Source organism: Pantherophis guttatus, chromosome 5 (assembly GCF_059756535.1).
Source record: "Pantherophis guttatus breed Tessera chromosome 5, ASM5975653v1, whole genome shotgun sequence".
In the NCBI taxonomy this organism is placed as follows: domain Eukaryota; kingdom Metazoa; phylum Chordata; class Lepidosauria; order Squamata; family Colubridae; genus Pantherophis; species Pantherophis guttatus.
Genome location: NC_142067.1, coordinates 77324671 through 77343063, shown reverse-complemented (window position 1 = coordinate 77343063; position 18393 = coordinate 77324671). Strand labels below are relative to the sequence as shown.

The window sequence follows — 18393 nt, the reverse complement described above, 5'->3', positions numbered from 1 at the left end:
AGTGGCAAACTGGAGTGAATAAGTTTGTCTGGAACGAGAAAAAACTGAGAGTGAAATTGAAAATTATGCAAGATGTTCCAGAAAGGGGAGGTCTTAAATTTCCAAACCTACAGTTATATTATGAAGCAGCAGCTTTGACTTTAGCAAGTGACTGGTTTGGAAGGAAAAAGACTGGAATACTGAATATAGAAAGTTTTGATCTTGAATTTGGATGGCATGCTTACTTATTTTATGACAACAAAGTGGATAAAGTATTTAAAAGCCGTATACTTAGAGACTCTTTAATGAGAGTTTGGAAGAAGCACCGATTCAAATGGGATTATAAAATACCGCTATGGCTGGATCTTGGTCATATTATGTGGAATACAAATATAATGTCACTCGGGGGGTTTTTATACAAAGAGGTTCTTTTTACAGATGCGGGCAGATGGCAGTTGAAGACATTACAGACACTGTTGGACGAAGGGATTAACTTAACCTGGTTACAATATAATCAATTACAACTGAGATGGAAAGAGGACCAAAAAACTGGTATTATGTTGCATGAGGAAGAATTGGTTAGACATATAAAAGAGAAAGGTCCAATGCATATTAAAAGGCTTTATAATGTTTTGTTAGAAAGGGATTCAGAAACTGAATTGGTTAAAGATTGTATGATTAAGTGGGCACAAAATTTTGAGGAACCAGTGATGTTGGAAACATGGGAAAAAATTTGGGTTCAGAATGTTAAATTCACACAGTCGCAGAATTTGAGGGAAAATTTCTATAAAATGTTTTATAGATGGCATTTAGACCCCAAAAAATTGTCGTGTATGTACCCTAATGTTCAGCCAAAATGTTGGAGATGTGACTGTTTAGATGCTACCTATTATCATGTTTGGTGGACTTGTAGGAAAGTTAAGGCTTTTTGGATAAAAATTTGGTGGGTCATGCAGAATGTTTTGAAGAAAAAAATTCAATTTTCTCCACAACTGTTTTTATTGGGTATAGTTAAGGGTTTCACTTCGGGTGAAACAAAGTTGATATTGTACATGATAACAGCTGCGAGACTATTGATAGGTAAATACTGGAAGAATGAAGTTTTGCCCACGATCGAGGAATGGACTCTGAAGATGGCCAGTTTTGCAGAGATGGCGAAGATGTCAGCATATTTAAAAGACTGTTCACAAGAGACTTATGAATGGGAATGGAAAAAGTGGATAGATTATGTTCAGAACAAATATCAAACTAGGAAGTATCAAATAGTTTTTATTTGAAAATGATATCTCAAGATAGAAATATTTCAATGTAATGAAGATAAAAAATTATAAGGGGGAGGGAGGGGTTCAAGTTTTATATAAATTTTATACTAAGGTTTTTTTTTTACCTGATATGAATATATTGTGTGGAAGTCCGGGGGGAGGGGAGGGTTAGGGAGGGCTAGGGAGGTTGGGAAGTTTGGGGTGGGTTGAGGGGGGGGGGAAAGGGGTGAAAATGTAATTGTAAAACTTTTGCAATAATAAAAAAAAAAGAATGGGAAGGCACCAGGCTCGGATGGACTGCCAGTGGAATATTACAAGACACTACAGGTATCGTTGAGCCTCCCATTGTTAGAAGTTATGAATGAAGTCATGTTAAAGATGAAACTACCCAAGTCATGGTCAGAAGCATATATTACACTTGTTCCAAAGGAGGATACTGACCCACAACAAATAAAGAATTATAGGCCTATATCCCTGTTAAATTCAGACTATAAAATCTTTGCTTCAATACTGGCAGAAAGACTTAAACGATATCTAAACAATTTCATACATTCTGATCAAAATGGGTTTCTGCCAAAAAGACAGATTAAAGATAATATGAGGATAATTCTGGACACTTTGGAATATTATGAGGCACATCCTGAAAAACAAATGGCTTTGATATTTCTAGATGCACAGAAAGCCTTCAATAATGTGAATTGGCGATTTATGTTATTACAGCTGGAGCAGATGGGCTTTGGTAGAAAATTCATTTAAGCCATAGAAGCCATATATCACAAACAAACAGCAAAAGTAATGATAAATGGAAAAATGACAGTCTATTGAAATAAAAAAAGGAACAAGACAAGGTTGTCCACTGTCTCCTCTGCTGTTTGTGTTAACATTAGAAGTGCTAAACAGAAATATTAGAGAAGAAAAAGATATAAAAGGAATGAAAATTCAAAAGGAAGAATACAAATTGCAAGCATTCGCAGATGACCTGGTTTTTATTCTTGAAGATCCATTAGAAACAGCAATTAAATTGATAGACCAGATAGGAGAATATGGAAAAGTAGCAGGTTTGAAAATAAATAAAGACAAAACGAAGATTTTGACAAAAAATATGTTAACAAAACAAAAAGAAGAACTGGCGGAAGTATTGAAGATACAGGTCACAAATAAGGTTAAGTACTTGGGGATATACTTGACAGCAAGATGTAGTACTCTCAAAGAGAACAATTACAATAAACTCAAACAACAGATAGTGATAGATTTGGCAAAGTGGGAAAATTTACAATTACCGTTAATAGGGAGAATATCAACGATTAAGATGAATATACTACCTAGAATTCTATACTTGTTCCAGACAATTCCAATTAGGTTGGGGAAAGAGTATTTTGAAGATTTAAATAAAATAGTGTTGAAATACATTTGGCAGGGGGGTAAAAAAAGTGAGAATAAAATTAAAATTGTTACAAGATGCTAGAATAAGAGGAGGATTTGGCTTGCCTAATTGGGAATTATACTACCAAGTGACAAATTTGATGTGGATCAAGGAATGGATAATGTTAAGAAATACTAGATTATTGACTTTAGAAGGACATGATTTGTTGTTGGGGTGGCATGCTTTTTTATGGTACAAGGGAACAAAAACACGGGTATTTTAGAAGACATTTTATATGAAAGGCTTTGCTATTAAATTGGGAGAAGATTAAAAGACAACATTATTTAAAAAATCCAGTCTGGTTATCAACTAATGAAGCATTCTCATATTCAATAACATTTAGAAAGGAACAAATTGTTAGATATAGTGAATTATTGAATGGAAAGGGTGGACTTAAATCTATGCAAGAATTAGAAGAACAAGGTATAAAGATAAATTGGTTTTCCTACTTGCAAATACATTCTAGATACGATAAAGATTTTAAGACAGAAGGTTTTTATGATAATTTGACTAATTTAGATAAAATTTTAACAGGTACTGATGAAAACGTAATTAAAAAACTATATGGATATTTATTGGAAGTTAAATTGGAAGAAGAACAAGTCAAAGAAACAATGATTGCTTGGGGGAAAATTTTGGACATGGGATTGACTTAGAGAAATGGCAAAAACTGTGGTCGCAAAATTATAAAATGACAATGTCAACTGCATATAAAGAAAATTTGTATACAATGTTTTACAGGTGGTACTTACCCCCAACGAGAATAGCCAGAATGTTCAAGAATAAATCTGAAAAATGTTGGAAATGTCATCAGATACTGGGTTCATATTACCATATGTGGTGGACATGTGTAGAAGCCAAAAAATACTGGACTAAACTCCACGCATGTTTGGAAAAAATGATAAAAAAGCACATAGATTTTAAACCAGAGATTTTTTTATTGGGGATTGTACCTGAAATATATAATAGAGAATTGAGATATCTGATTGTGAATGTATTAACAGCGGCTAGAATTGTGTTTGCTAAAAATTGGAAAAATGAGAAAATACCAACGCAAGATGAAGTTATTAAGAAAATAATGGAATGTGCTGAAATGAGTAAATTGACATTTGAAATTAGAGAACAAGAAGATAAACAATATTATAAGATATGGGATTTATTTTGTCAATGGCTAGATAAAAAAATATGGAAATGAAATATGATAGAGATTTTTCTAATATAAGAATTGTAGAACTATATAAAATATAACATAAAGATGTATTATTATTGGATCGATTTAGGATGATGAAATGAATGTGATAATATAAATTAACTCAAATCTTAGAATATTTACTACAAAATGAGGGAAGAATAGCCATAATCAAATAAGTGATTAACAAGGATAATAATACAAAGATGTATATGAGATTGATAATACAAGAATTTAGGTAAACTGTAAGCTATGAATATGGTGAGGACGCACAAAAGACTTGTAACCAACCGAAACACTGTGTGCAATTGAAGATGTTTTTATGTTTTTATGTATGTTTGTTTAAAAAATAAAATTTTTCAAAAAAAAATTTTTGGGCATTTTGACATAACCACTGCATTCCTCAATGCAGAATTAAAGGAAGAAATTTACATGGTTCAAGCACCAGGGTATAAAAATAAAAAGCCTAACACAGTATACAAATTGAACAAGACCATTTATGGGCTGAAGCAGTCAGCCAGGAATTGAAATATCTGTCTAGATACTGCATTGAAGGGTCTTGGGTTCAAGAATTGCAAGGCTGATGGTTGTATATATACTGGAAAGTTAAAAGGTGGAGATTGTCAATTATTAGCATTTGTGGATGATCTCTGTTTCATTGCAAAGGATGTATCACAGATAGAAGAATTTGCTAATAAGAGAAGAGCTTTATTGCTGCACCAACGCAATTGTGTTGGATAGGTATCAAAAGGAAATCTCAGGTATTTTAAAGTAACTGTGAATTTGAGTCTTCAAATACAGGTATCTGAAGAATATTAAGTTACTTGGATTTATTTCTATTCCAGTTATGAAGGGATGAGTGTCAGAGTATGAATATTCACAGACTGGAATAGACCAGTTAATGGGGACTGTTTAGAAACTGAAAGTTTTGGAGACTGGGCATGGCTTAACTTCTGAGTCCCTCTGCTGAATTGAAACAGAAACTCATCTCTGCTATTCTCTCCTCTGCCTGTGTGTTTTGCCTGTAACTCTCTACCATATTGGAAGAATCTGCTCTTGGTATTGTATGTGTTATTATGTATATAAAGAGAAGTTAATGAATCCTACTGAATCAGTTATCTGTGTGTGCTTTTCTGGATGTGATTTCTGCAACAAACTGACAATGTCTTCTTCAGTGGTGGTTGGGTTTCAGCCTTCCTTACCTTGGCCATGCCTCTGAGCACTGAACACCTTGTACTTCTGGGCACTCCAGATAGGTTGCAGTTCTGGAATATGACAGCACTGGAGGATAATGGGTTCCTGGTAGCTTCACATTTGATGCTTCTCAAATCTTTGGCAGTTAATGTGTGTCTTTTTTTCTCAACACGTTTCTTGCGACCCTGTTGACTATTTGTAACAAAACATTTGATGGTTCTGTGATCACACCCCAATATCTTGGCAATTTCAAGAGTGCTGCATCTACAGACTTCCGGTTGGCTCCACAGGACTTCGCTGACGCTCCTCCGTGGGCGCCCGATCCCCGGTTCTGTAAAAGCCCCAGAACAGCTGAAAAACAGCTGTCTGGGGCTTGAAAACCCTCTCCCTGGGCAAAGGGGAGAGAGAAGAGCCGGCAGGCGGAGGTAGAGCCCCCCCAAGTGCCCTAGGAGAAATCTTGGGGCGCGAAGGGCGAGGGCTCCCTAGAAGTCTGCCAATCTGCTCCAGACCTGGGAAGACTCCGCTATTTAGCAGAGCTAGAAGCTTCGACCATCTCTGCTGATAACAAAGGAGGGATTTTTAACATCTTTAATTGCTGCAGGCAGAACAAGCCAGGAGAAGTCTGACTGCAAGTATTTACACTTAACTCCAAAGTTTATAGCCTCCTTCAGAAGTAACAAGTTAGCAATTTGCAACAAAATGGCGATTAAAACTTGAAAGGGAGGGGCGGAGAAAGGGAAAGTTACAGAAAGTTTCATTTCCTTGGTAGCCTCTTGCCTGGAAAGAACTGCTGTGCTGAGAGAAGGAGGATTTTAAAGTTAACTTACGATTGGGAAAATTCTTTGATGAACTTTTCTTTTTGGCTTCTGAATAAAATACAATGATCAATTTAAACTGAAAATGGCCTCAAAATCTGTAAAGACCGTTCCTATTAAAGGAACTGGGAGCACTGGAAGCTGCCCAGCTCATATTCCTAGATTGCAAGCCTCTGCCCCTCTAACAGACCCACAGATTTTAACGTTTGAGATGATACAGAAAGCTCTACACAAAATAAAATTGCTACTGTGATTAATGAAAAAATTAATGAAACTAATGAAAAAATTAATGAAACTAATGAAAAAATACAGGCTGTTTCATGTGAGATTTTAATCCGGAATCAGCAAATCAGAGATGATATATTGTTGGCATTTAATTGTTTGGCAGGTGATATTGAAATGGTGGATGATAAAGTTGAAGAAATTAAGAAATCTACGGAAATTTTGGACAATAAATTGGAAGAGACTCACAGTAGACTTGAGAGAGCTGAAGTTGATGTAACCATGTTACAATATAGAGATATGGAATTTGCTTTAAGATTCAGAGGGGTGAAGGAGAATAACCAAGAGAACTTGAAAGAAATGATGTCAGAGGCATTGGCACAGTTGCTGTGGGAGACAAAAACTGAGCTGGGCTGGCAGATTGACAAGGCATATCGTGTTAATTCTTGGGTGGCCAGACAGAAACACTTACCAAGAGATATTGTAATATATTTTACTACAAGGAGAGTACGCAATGAAATTTTACAGGCTACTTTTAAAAATAAGCTTCAAGTTGAAGGCCAGGAGGTGATGACAATGAAAGAAATCCCCCCCCCACAAGATGCTGAGAGCTAGAAGGGAGTATGCTTTTCTGGTGGATGAGCTGAAAAAACGTCAATTACAGTACAGATGGGAAGTCCCAGGCGGTTTAGTGGTGACATATTCTGGAGAGAGATATCGGCTTAATACAATATGAAAAGCAAGAGATTTTTACATCAATGTATTAAAGGCTGGGACACCCAAATCACAAGAAGGAAAAAGAAAGAAGGAAGTAATGCAAGGAGAGAATGAAGAGCTACTGACAGTAGTTCAGGGGGGAGTTTTGACTGGTCAAGAAGAACCACTACAAATTCAGATGGCTGTTCAAGATGTGGATTTAATTGATATATTTGAAGGATCAAAGACAGACCAGAGCAGCAATAGCTAAGCGTAAGGAAGAACTAAGACAGCAGCAGCAACAACAACAACAACAACAACAACAACAACAACAACAACAACAACAACTGCAGATAGCAACCCAAGAAACTATCAAAATAGAAGCTGTGGGAGGAGCAAGACCTAAAGGTCAAATGAGGCAAGATCATCAGAAATTGCTCTAGACACTTCAGAGGTCCAGAGATGGGAACTAGATTTTTGATCTGGAATGTTAATGGTTTGAATTCTCCGCAGAAGAGAAGGAAAATATTTCACTATCTTAAACAATTTAAGAATGAAGTAATTTGTTTACAAGAGACTCATATTAGGATACAAGACCAAAAATACTTGATAAATGCAAGATTAGGTACACACTATGTTGCAGCAGCATCAGAGAAGAAAAATGGTATAGTTATATATGTGAAAAAAGACTTAATTGTAAAATTAGTTGAAGTGGACGAGCAAGGAAGATTTTTAGCAATTGAACTTTTAATAAAAGGAGAAAAAACACTTGTAATTGGAGTATATGCCCCGAACCAACAACAAGAAAAATTTTATAATTTACTACACTCAAAGTTGACACAATGGAGATATAAAATTTGTATCCTACTGGGGGCTTGGAATGGTGTTTGGGATGTAAAAAAAGACAAGAAGGGACCTAAACAAAATGTTTTAACAAGAGCAAAATTGCCCAAACCATTCTGGGAGATGATGGACGACTGGGAGTTGAGGGATATTTGGTGTGAAAGAAACCCAGAAAAAAAAGACTTTACTTTTTTCTTGGATAGACATCAATCTTTTTCAAGGATTGATTTTATATTAATTACCAATGATTTATTATCCAGGGTGAAGAACACGAAGTTCTGCTCAAGAACATTGACAGACCATAGTCCAGTCTGGATGGAATTGGAGTATGGGAAAGAGCCTAGGAGGTCCTGGAGGTTAAATGATAATTTGTTTAGATACGAAGAAAATGTAAAAGAGTGTAAAAAGTTTATGAAAGTTTTTTGCTATGAATATGCAAAAGGGTACATCTATGGAAATGGTATGGGATGCAAGTAAAGCCTATATGCGAGGAATTTTGATATATTTGAATAATAAATATAGAAAGAAACAGGGGGCAAAAGGAAAAGAATTAGAAGAGGAGATTAATAAACAGGAACGGGCTTTAATAGCCAACCCAACAGATAGGAAAATTAAAGAGGCAATCAATTTATTGAAGGGTCAGTTTAATATGTTAATAGCAGATCAAGTGGCAACCAATTTACAATATGCAAAACATAATACTTTTTGTAATGCCAATAAACCAGGCAGGTGGTTGGCATATTTGTTAAGGAAAAAGCAGAAAGCAAGGACAATAGAGAAAATAAAATACAAGGGTAAGGAGGTTGATGAGCAAGAATTGATTAAAAAAGCTTTTTTAGAGTTTTATTCAAGGCTGTATACTGGTGATAAAATTCAAGATATAGATATAGATAGATATCTGCAGAAAGAGAATATTTCTATAACTTCAAAAGAGCAGAGGGATAGCTTAAATCAATTGATAACTTCCAAGGAAATTATGTTTGCAATTAAGCAGTTGAAAGTGGGTAAGGCTCCTGGAACGGATGGTTCGACAGCTATTTATTATAGAAGTTTACAGGAGGAAATGGTGGAACCACTGAAGGAATTATTCAATAATATACAACATGGAGGAGAGGTACCTCCAACTTGGAAGACAGCATTTATTTCGTTGATCCCAAAAGAAGGGCAAGACTATACAGATCCTAAAAATTACAGACCGATTTCACTTTTAAATACAGACTATAAGACTTTTGCTAAAATTTTAGCAAACAGATTAATGACAGTTATGCAGCAAGTGATTCATCATGATCAAACTGGTTTTATAAATGGAAGACAAATGAAAAGTAATGTAAGGCAAATTGTTAATTTATTAGAGTATTTGGGAAGGAACAACCAGGTCCCCGCAGTGCTAGTTTTTTTTGGATGCTGAAAAAGCTTTTGATAGATTGAATTGGCAATTTTTATTAAAATTAATAGAAAGGATGCAACTTGGAGAACATTTTATACAATCTATTAAGACAATATATCAAAAACAAACAGCGCAAATAATAATCAATGGTGGTTTAACAGATAATTTTAATATAGAAAAAGGAACAAGGCAAGGCTGTCCCTTGTCTCCGTTATTGTTTATTTTGACGCTGGAAATTTTATTAAATAAAATACGTGAGATTGATATAATAAAGGGAATTAGAATTAGACAGTTTAAATATAAGCTACGAGCATTTGCGGACGCCCTGGTTGTTACCTTAGCCCAACTGGTGCAATCGATTACAGCCTTGATGGATGTAATCCGTTCATATGGACAAGTATCTGGTTTTAAAATAAATACAGCTAAAACAAAGATAATAGTTAAAAACATGGACAGAAGCCAGAAAGAAGAGATAGAAAGGTTAATAGGATTTGAAATAGTTAAGAAGGTTAAATATTTAGGGGTTTATATTATGACTGCAAATACGAAATTGTATCAATATAACTATAAACTGTTATGGCAAAAAATACAGAAAGAGATGGAAAATTGGAAGAAATTGCAACTGTCTTTGCTGGGTAGGATAGCCGCTGTAAAAATGAATATCTTACCAAGATTTTTATTTCTTTTTCAAATGATACCTATACTTAAAAAAGATGAAAATTTGAAGGAATGGCAGAAGGGTATAAACAAGTTTGTGTGGGCAGGGAAGAAACCACGAGTTAATCAAAAGATAATGCAAGACACCAGAGAAAGAGGTGGTCTTAAAATGCCCAATTTAAGACTGTATTACGAAGCCGCTACCCTCTCAGCAATTACAGATTGGATAAATTTAACGGAGGAAAAGATATTGAATATTGAAGGATATGGTCTGGTCTACGGCTGGCATGCTTATTTATTGTATGACAAGAAAGGAGATAAGACTTTTAAAAGTCATATATTAAGAAATGCTCTACTGCGTGTCTGGAAAAAGTATAAATATAAACTAAAAGATAAGTTACCAATATGGACAATACCCAGACACTCGATAGAGAATATAAATTTGGAGCAAAAGCAAGATAAGTTTACATATGAGGAACTCCTTTATAAGGAAGGAGTTAGATTACAATTAAAATCTATGGAGCAATTAAGAGAAGAAGGAATTATTAAGACTTGGTTTCAATATGGTCAGCTGCAGGCCAGATGGAGAGAGGATCAAAAAATTGGTATTTTGCAGCAGGATGAAAATTTGATAAAGCAAATAAGAGATAAAGGTCAAATGCATATTAAAAGGTTGTATAATGTATTAGTGGAAATAGATTCGGAAACAGAGTTAGTCAAGGATTGTATGATAAAATGGGCACAAAATATAGGTGAACCAATAATGTTGGATACATGGGAAAAGATATGGGTCAGAAATGTAAGATTCACACAAGCCCAAAATTTAAGAGAGGACTTTTACAAAATGTTTTATAGATGGCATCTAGACCCAAAAAAATTAGCCTGCATGTATCCAAATTTACAACCCAAGTGTTGGTGATGTGAATGTGAAGATGCTACGTATTTTCATATATGGTGGACATGTAAAAAAATTAAGGCTTTTTGGATAAAAATATGGTGGATTATTCAAAATATTTTAAGGAAAAAAATTAAATTCACACCACAGTTTTTTTTGTTGGGAATAGTCACGGACTGTACTGTAATAGAGACCAAGTTGGTTTTGAATTTAATAACAGCTGCCAGATTACTGGTGGCACAGTACTGGAAGAAGGAAGATCCACCTACCATTGAGGAATGGACTTTAAAAGTTGTGCATCTGGCAGAGATGGCAAAAATTTCATCATATCTTAAAGATCATTTGAATGAAAGATACATATCAGAATGGAGAAGATGGATTGACTATATGCAAAAAAAGTATCCGAACAATAAGATTCATATAGTTTATGAATGAAATATTTTTAAGTAGTTTATGTTTATAGTTTTTGAGTTATAAGGAGTTAAAGATTTAGGGAGAATATGAATGCAATAATTTGTTAGCATATCTTAGCTTTATGTTTGTGAATGCTATACCCTGTGCCTGTTCTGGGAAGTCTAGGGAACGGGGTGGGGGGGAAGGAGGGGAGGGGGAAAGGGTGGGGGGGAGAAAATGCTTGTATTTCTTATAAAACTTTTCAATATAAAAAAAAGAGTGCTGCATCTTTCTGAAAGACTTGGTATAGTTTTTGACTTTTCAGAGTCAGTTAAACCTCTTTTTTGCCCCATTTTGTCTGAGGAAAAGAAGCTGCCTAATAATTATGCACACCCTGATATAGGGTGTTGATCTCCTTAGGCCACACCTTCCCCCATATAAACATTCAAGTTTATACAGTTTGGAGTTGGAAAATATGTATAAAAATGATGATATAGTCAAAATATTCACTTGCCTAATAATTGTGCACACAGTGTAGTCTAGTCTAGAATAGAATAGAATAGAATAGAATAGAATAGAATAGAATAGAATAGAATAGAATAGAATAGAATAGAATAGAATAACAGAGTTGGAAGGGACCTTGAAGATCTTCTAGTCCAACCCCCTGCTTAGGCAGGAAAACCTAGACCACTTCAGACAAATAGTTATCTAACATCTTCTTAAAAACTTCCAGTGTTGGAGCATTCGCAACTTCTGGAGGCAAGTTGTTCCACTGATTAATTGTTCTAACTATCAGGAAATTTCTCCTTAGTTCTAAGTTGCTTCTCTCCTTGATTAGTTTCCATCCATTGCTTCTTGTTCTACCCTCAGGTGCTTTGGAGAATAGTTTAACTCCCTCTTCTTTGTGGCAGCCCCTGATAATGATAAATGATTTATTCTCTGCTGACATGTATTTTAATTTTTGTATTTTTGTATTTATTTTTAAAATTATGTTTGCTGACCAGTCACTTGGTGAGATGGGGTGGTCTACAAAGTTGACTGACTGATTGACTGAATAAATGAATTAATTAATCTCACACATCATATTGCTGTTCCATGAGTTACGAAGATTCCCAGTAGGCTTCTGGGTACAATGTAAGGTGTGGTCATCACCAATAAACCCCTTCTTGGCACAATGCCAGACTACACGCAGGTCTACTTTTCACATTTCTACTTACCCTACCAGATCTAACAGAGAGGACTTACTCTGGGCCCCTTCTATGAAACAATACCATATTGTTGTCTCTAAAATCCTCTCTCAATGGCAACAACTACCTAACCTGTGAACATAGATTCAGATGGTCCCAATCCAGGGGTGGGTTCTACGCAGGGGTGAAATGCTCCCGGTTTGGACCAGATTGCCCAATTCGGTAGTGATGGAGGCGGGTGGTTCGGAGAACCGGTAGCAAAAATCCCTGCCCCCCTGCCGCCATGCCCAGCTGAGCCGCACTATCATCAGAGGTTTATTTTTTACTTTTAAAAGCATTTTTTCTACAACTTCTTCGGACAAAAAATGCTTTTAAAAGTAAAAAAAAAAACCCTCTGATGTTCGCGCGACTCAGCTGGGATCATCAGTCTTTTAAAAGAAAAAACCCATTTTTTCTTTTAAATGCCTCTGACAAGCCAAGCTGAGTACCTATATATATATTATATTTTTAAATTTTTTATTACCTGGGAAGACAGAAATATTTCAGTCTTTTAAAGTCACATGTTGAACTGGTTAAAAAAAGGCAACATCAATCTGCACAGTGCAATATTCTAAACAAATGTCTATTGCCAATAGAATAATCAAAAGCTAAATCCCATTTGTGAATTAAACTTCTGCTTGCAGAAAGAAAACTTCCATTCCTCTTATAGTTTGTATAATCACTCAACTTCCACAATTGGAATGTACAAGATAATAAAGGGAAAATTACTTCACAAATAATGCCATAATACTAGTGAAAAGTCTTTAATCAATTTTCAAAAGTTAAATAAAACAAACAAATAAAATTAATTTGCTTCAGAATGCTTGATTCAGCAGCATAAAATAGGCATGCTGTCAAGTTTCGAAGTGCACTTTTACTGTTGCAACCCATTATCTCTTCTCAGTTTGCCAATGAACCATGGGGAAGGGAAGGGGGAGATGGAATGTAGGCTCCAGACAAGAAGACAGCAATGAGAACTAAGCCACATTTGATGGGAGTCCAGAGAAGTTGGCATTCTTCCTGAATCAGGTGTGAGCTCACCTCGATTGATATGGGCCGGTTTACTTTGACAATGTGGCTTGCGTGAATATCATCATGGTGAACTTAGAGGGAGAGGCAGCAGAATGAGTGACAGGCCTCCACAATGAAGGCACTCCCAAATTGTGGGGCCCCAATGTCTTCTTGGGAAAGCTCAGAGCCCAAGTCTAGCAGGGGGAATCTGATATCTGTACCATCAAGCAAGGAAGCAGGTGACATTTGTGAGTTCCGAAGACTGGTGGAGAGGCTGAGGCACTGGCCAGAGTGACTCTTGGTCCACTACTTCTGAGACAGCCTGAACTGCCTACCTTGTGGAATACTCAAGCAAATGCACGACAGCTACCAGCTGGCAACAAGTGTGCAGCTAGACCTAGTGGAATATAAACAACATGAAGGAGCAGAAGGCCACCTGAAAAGGAGCCAGGAGAGGCATCTGCTCAGGTGGAAAGCCACTACCACGAAGGCACCTGCCCCTTCTGAAGCCCTGAGGCACAGACCAAGTTTATGCTTCCAATGCGATCAGGAGGGCCACAGAGCTGCAGTCTGTCTGGCACCGGCACCCATTTCGACTGCGAGGCCTCTGAGTATAGGGAAACTGAGGAAGCCACCCAAGCAGGGGAAGGAGAAGCTGTGAGTGGCATGGCAAGTCATAGAGTTCTTCCCCGCCCCCAGCAGCGAAGGGGAGAGAACTCCAACTGAGGAGGAACCCCAGTTGACCTTCTACAAGAGCAACAGCATGGAGGAAGATGACAATGATAAGTGAGACCATCGCCCTCTTGTCGGCCTAAATGGAGTTTGCAGTATCCCATTGGGGGGACGAAAGGGGTCATAAAAGCTCACCCGATGCTTAGTCAGCATGCAGTCAATGAAGAAATTGGGATTACAAGTGAGAAAGCTATGCCAACCCATGAAATTCAAGCAGGTTGATGGCTCCATTGTGGGGGACTTGCCCACCTCCTACCTAATAGAACTGATGCACCTACAGCTAGGAACCCACCAAGAGAGCATTCGGTTTGTGGTCACCCCAAAAATGGCAAAAGCTATGATATTGGGGTTATCCTGGCTGACCAAGTGGAAACCCGCCATGCATTGGGGAAAGGGAGAGAGATGCGTAGCAATGGCAGGGAAGGGTCATACCTCCAAAAAGGAAGCAGGGCAATCCTAACCAGCAGAAGAAAGAGAGGGAAGGACTCAAGCACACAAAAGCGGCATCCAAATTGGTGCCAAAAGTGCAGACCATACAAAGGGGTCCTGGTGTATCTAAATGACATTCTCATCTATTCTGAGATAATGGAGGAACACCTGCAACTAGTACACCAAGTACTGGAAAAGCTCCTGAATGCCAAGTTGTATGCCTAACTGTCAAAATGCGAGCTCCATAAGACTAGCCTAGACTATCTAGGACAACGGTTCTCAACCTGGAGGTCGCGACCCCTTTGGAGGTCGAACAGCCATTTCACAGGGGTCGCCAAAGCCCTCTCTCGCCCCCCCACGCCTTCACTCACCCTCAGTCTCTGCTCTGTTGGATCGCCGGCCGTTCACTTACCCCACCCACTCCCAATCTATTGCTGCCTCCTGAGTCCCAGCTGATGGCTAGAGGAAAAAAAAACTGTTTAAATTCTTGCCGCGGGGCTTAAAAGGGCCGCCCTATAGCCAGTGGTGGGATTCTGCCAGTTCTAGGGGGTTCGGCTGAACCGTTTGTTAAATTGCTGGCTTGCCCCGCCCCTCCACACCACTATTTATTGCCAATAAATATGTTGTGGCCCCGCCCACTGAGCCTGAGTCAGCCAGGCCTCCCTCTCCAGGCCCCTCCCCTCTGGCATTGTCTCAGGTGCCGGCCGAGGGAGAGGAGATTAGCAGGGAGACAGGTGGCTCGGATCAGAGTGATGAAGAAACATCATTCCTGGACGCATGCCTCCGAAGGCGTGATAAACGATTGCAGCAGCTTAGGAGGCGTGCTAGGGATTAGAACTGAGTCACTGGACCACACCCCAGAGACTATATAATAGAGGGTAGTGGTTAGGGATCCTTGTGATGAACAAAACTAACCTTGGATAGTCACTAAAGCCTCGTTTGGAACTGCGGAGAGAAATAATTATTGTTGTCGGACATTTGGAAGCTGAGTATTTTATCTGTCTGTTTTTCTGTGAAAATAAAGGCACTTGGCAGACGGTATGTCTATCGCTGCCAAGTCGGAGATAAAGAAACTGGGTGCGTTCCAAAGTGTTTCCTTAACCCTCGGCTGGCTGTGTTTGTGTGTGTGTGTGGACAGGGACAGATCAAAATAGTGGTGGGCGAGGGGCGGGCGAGCCAGCAATTTAACAAATGGTTCGGTGTTTTTTTGTAATTTTATTGGCCCGCGGAGCTTCAGCATAGGCTAATTAGCCCTTGATTAGATCGGCTCCCGACTCTCAGCTGATTTGCTCTCAGCTGTTTTGCTCCGGGCTCTGCTGCTTGCTCGAGCAGATTTTTTTCCCCTAGCTATGCTGAAAAACAAAACTGAAAGTAAAGCAGGCTGTTGGCTTTGCTGTTTCTGCAACGTTGGAAAATTAGGCAGGCAGATTTCTTTTCTTTTTCCTCACCAAAAAAGGTAGGTGCAAACAATGGGAAATTTAGGGAAAAAGAGGAGAGTTCAAGATTTTAAAACACAAAAGAAAAAAAGCTCTATTTAATTAGGGAATTGTAATAATTGAGATAGTATTAATTGTATATTGTGTTGAAAGCAGAAATGGTTAAGTTGTGCTTTGGAGGAATATATGGGGGAAATTATTTGGTTTATTATTATTGGTAAATATTATTAATTGATTTGTAAGAAATTGGATTGCATGGAAATAATTGGAATATTCATGTTTATATTGATTAATATATAAAAAAGGTAGTTATATAACTAATTGATGTGTGTGTGTGTGTGTGTGTGTGTGTGTGTGTGTGTGTGTGTGTATAATTAAAAGGAATATATATATATGTAGGTCTTTGGTTATTCGGGTTTTCTCCCATGTAAAATTGGAGGTTTCTTGGCAACGTTTCGACGAAGTCTCATTTGTCATCTTCAGACTGGTGTTCTCGGCTTCGTGCTTCTAGGAGCAATGTGTGTGATCACAGCTGTTTCTTCCTTTTAACTGCCAGTGGGGGTGTGAACTGATTGGGTGGGAGCTTGGCTGTGTTCTGATTGGGCGGAGGTGTGTTCTGATTGGATGGGGGGTTGGCTGTGCTCTGATTGGATGGGTGTGTGTTCTGTTTAGGTGGGGGCTTGGTTGTGCTCGGGTTAGTCTGAGTAGCAGGGGGATTTGAGCTGGTGAGCTGTGTTGCTGTTGTTTGGCTTCATGTTCGTGGCCGTGCCATCTCTTCATGGTGGGTGTCAGTCTGCTTCATGTATGGATTGGAGGGGTTTAAAGTGGCTAATGATGCAGCTGTGGTCTGGCTTCTGGTCTGGGGTCATGCCTCATCCTCAGTGTGCGTTCGAGTCTGCTTTCTGCGTGGATGTGTGGTGGTGACATCCTGTGTGGTTTTCGTGTGTGTGGGTCTGGTGTCATTCTTTGTGTTAGGGACTCGTTTGTCAATAAGGGCAGGTTTCCAAATGGCTGGTAGGCGGGAGGTATCATCTCGTTTATTCATGCTGTGTGGACGTTTTTCTATCTCGATGGCTTCTCTGATTATTCTGTTGTTAAAGTGTTCAGTTTTGGCGATAGTTCTGGTCTTTTTAAAGTCAATATCATGTCCTGTGGCTTTGAAGTGTTGGACCAGGGAAGAAGTTGGTTCCTCTTTTCTGACTGAGTTCTTGTGTTCTTCAATGTGTGCACTTATTCTTCTGTTGGTTTGTCTGATGTATGTGGTGGGGCAGGCGGTGCATGGGATTTCAAATACTCCTTGATTTCCTAACTCAATTTGTCTTTGGGGTTTCTTAGGATGGTGGATATTTTTCGGTTTGTGCAGAATGCTGTCTTGATGTTGTGTTTGTGGAGGATCTTGCTGATTCTGTCTGTGGTGCCTTTTATGTATGGGAGGAGGGCTTTGCCGTTTTCTTGTTCTCTATCTTGGATTTTAGTGGGGGTTTCTTTTTGGATTAGGTTGGTAATCTTATTTCTTTGGAATCCATTGGATGTTAATATGTTAGTGAGAGTGTGTAGTTCGGTTTTTAGGTGTTGTTCGTCAGCTAAGCGTTTTGTTCTGGAGATGAGTGTCTTGGCTACGGAGTTGATCTGTGCTGGGTGGTGGTGTGAGAGTGCGTGCAGATAGCGGTTTGTGTGTTTTTTCTTCTGGTAGATGGGGTGTAGGCTGTTGAGATGTGTGAGGAAGTTGTGCAATTTTTCTTTCCCATGTGGCCAGATTATAAAGGTGTCATCTACGTATCTGAGCCAGAGTTTGGGTTTCTGATCAGATTTTTCTAGAGCTTGGGTTTCAAAGTGTTCCATGTAGAGGTTAGCAATGACAGGTGAGAGGGGTGATCCCATGGGTGCTCCTTCTATTTGTTTGTATTTTTGTCCATTATAGATGAAGTATGTGTTGGATAGGCAATGGTTGGTCAGATCTAGGATGTGCTTGGGGGGGTCAGGGCTTCTTTGATTGGCACTTGGGTGAAGAGGGATATTACATCGAAGCTCATGAGTAGGTCGCTGGGCTGTAAGTTTTGTTTCTTTATGATCTCTATGAACTGGAATGAGTTTTTTACATGTGAGTTGATGGATTCTGCATAGGGCTGTAGTTGTTTGGCGAGAAATTTGGCTAGGTTTTGTAGAGGTGAGCCTATGGAGCTGACTATAGGTCTAAGTGGGGTTCCTTCTTTGTGTAACTTGGGGAGACCATAGAGCTTAGGGCATCTGGATGATTTCTCTCTGGGAATGATTCTTTGCTGGATCTCTTCGCTGATGGGAGAGGCTTTTATTTTGGTTCTAGTGGTTTTTTCCAGGTAGGTGGTGGGATCTGTGTTTAGGGGTTTGTATGTGGGGTCTTGGAGTAGGTTGGTTAATTTGGTTTGGTAGTCAGATGTGTTCATAACCACCGTGGCGTTTCCCTTGTCTGCTGGTAGGATTATTATGCTCGTGTCTTCTTTCAGGTTAAGTAGTGCTGTCTGTTCCTCTTTGGGTAAGTTGCTTTTGGGTGGCTTGCTGGTGCAGAGGATGTTGGTGATTTCGAGTCTGATTCTGTTAGCGTCGTCGGGGTTGACTTTGGTCAGG

General features: G+C 38.5%; 1 protein-coding gene across 5 annotated transcripts in view; it reads right to left on the bottom strand.

The window, feature by feature from the left end:
• Nucleotides 1-18393, bottom strand: part of CNKSR2 (connector enhancer of kinase suppressor of Ras 2) — a 452425-nt gene that overhangs the window by 96205 nt on the left and 337827 nt on the right. Inside the window, exon 19 of one of the 5 annotated variants that reach the window (XM_087871349.1) lies at nt 3417-3452. The exons of the other annotated variants lie outside the window; for them this stretch is intronic. Coding sequence (XP_087727475.1) covers nt 3417-3452 — 36 coding nt within the window. The remainder of the gene's footprint in view (nt 1-3416; nt 3453-18393) is intronic. 5 annotated transcript variants of the gene reach the window in all.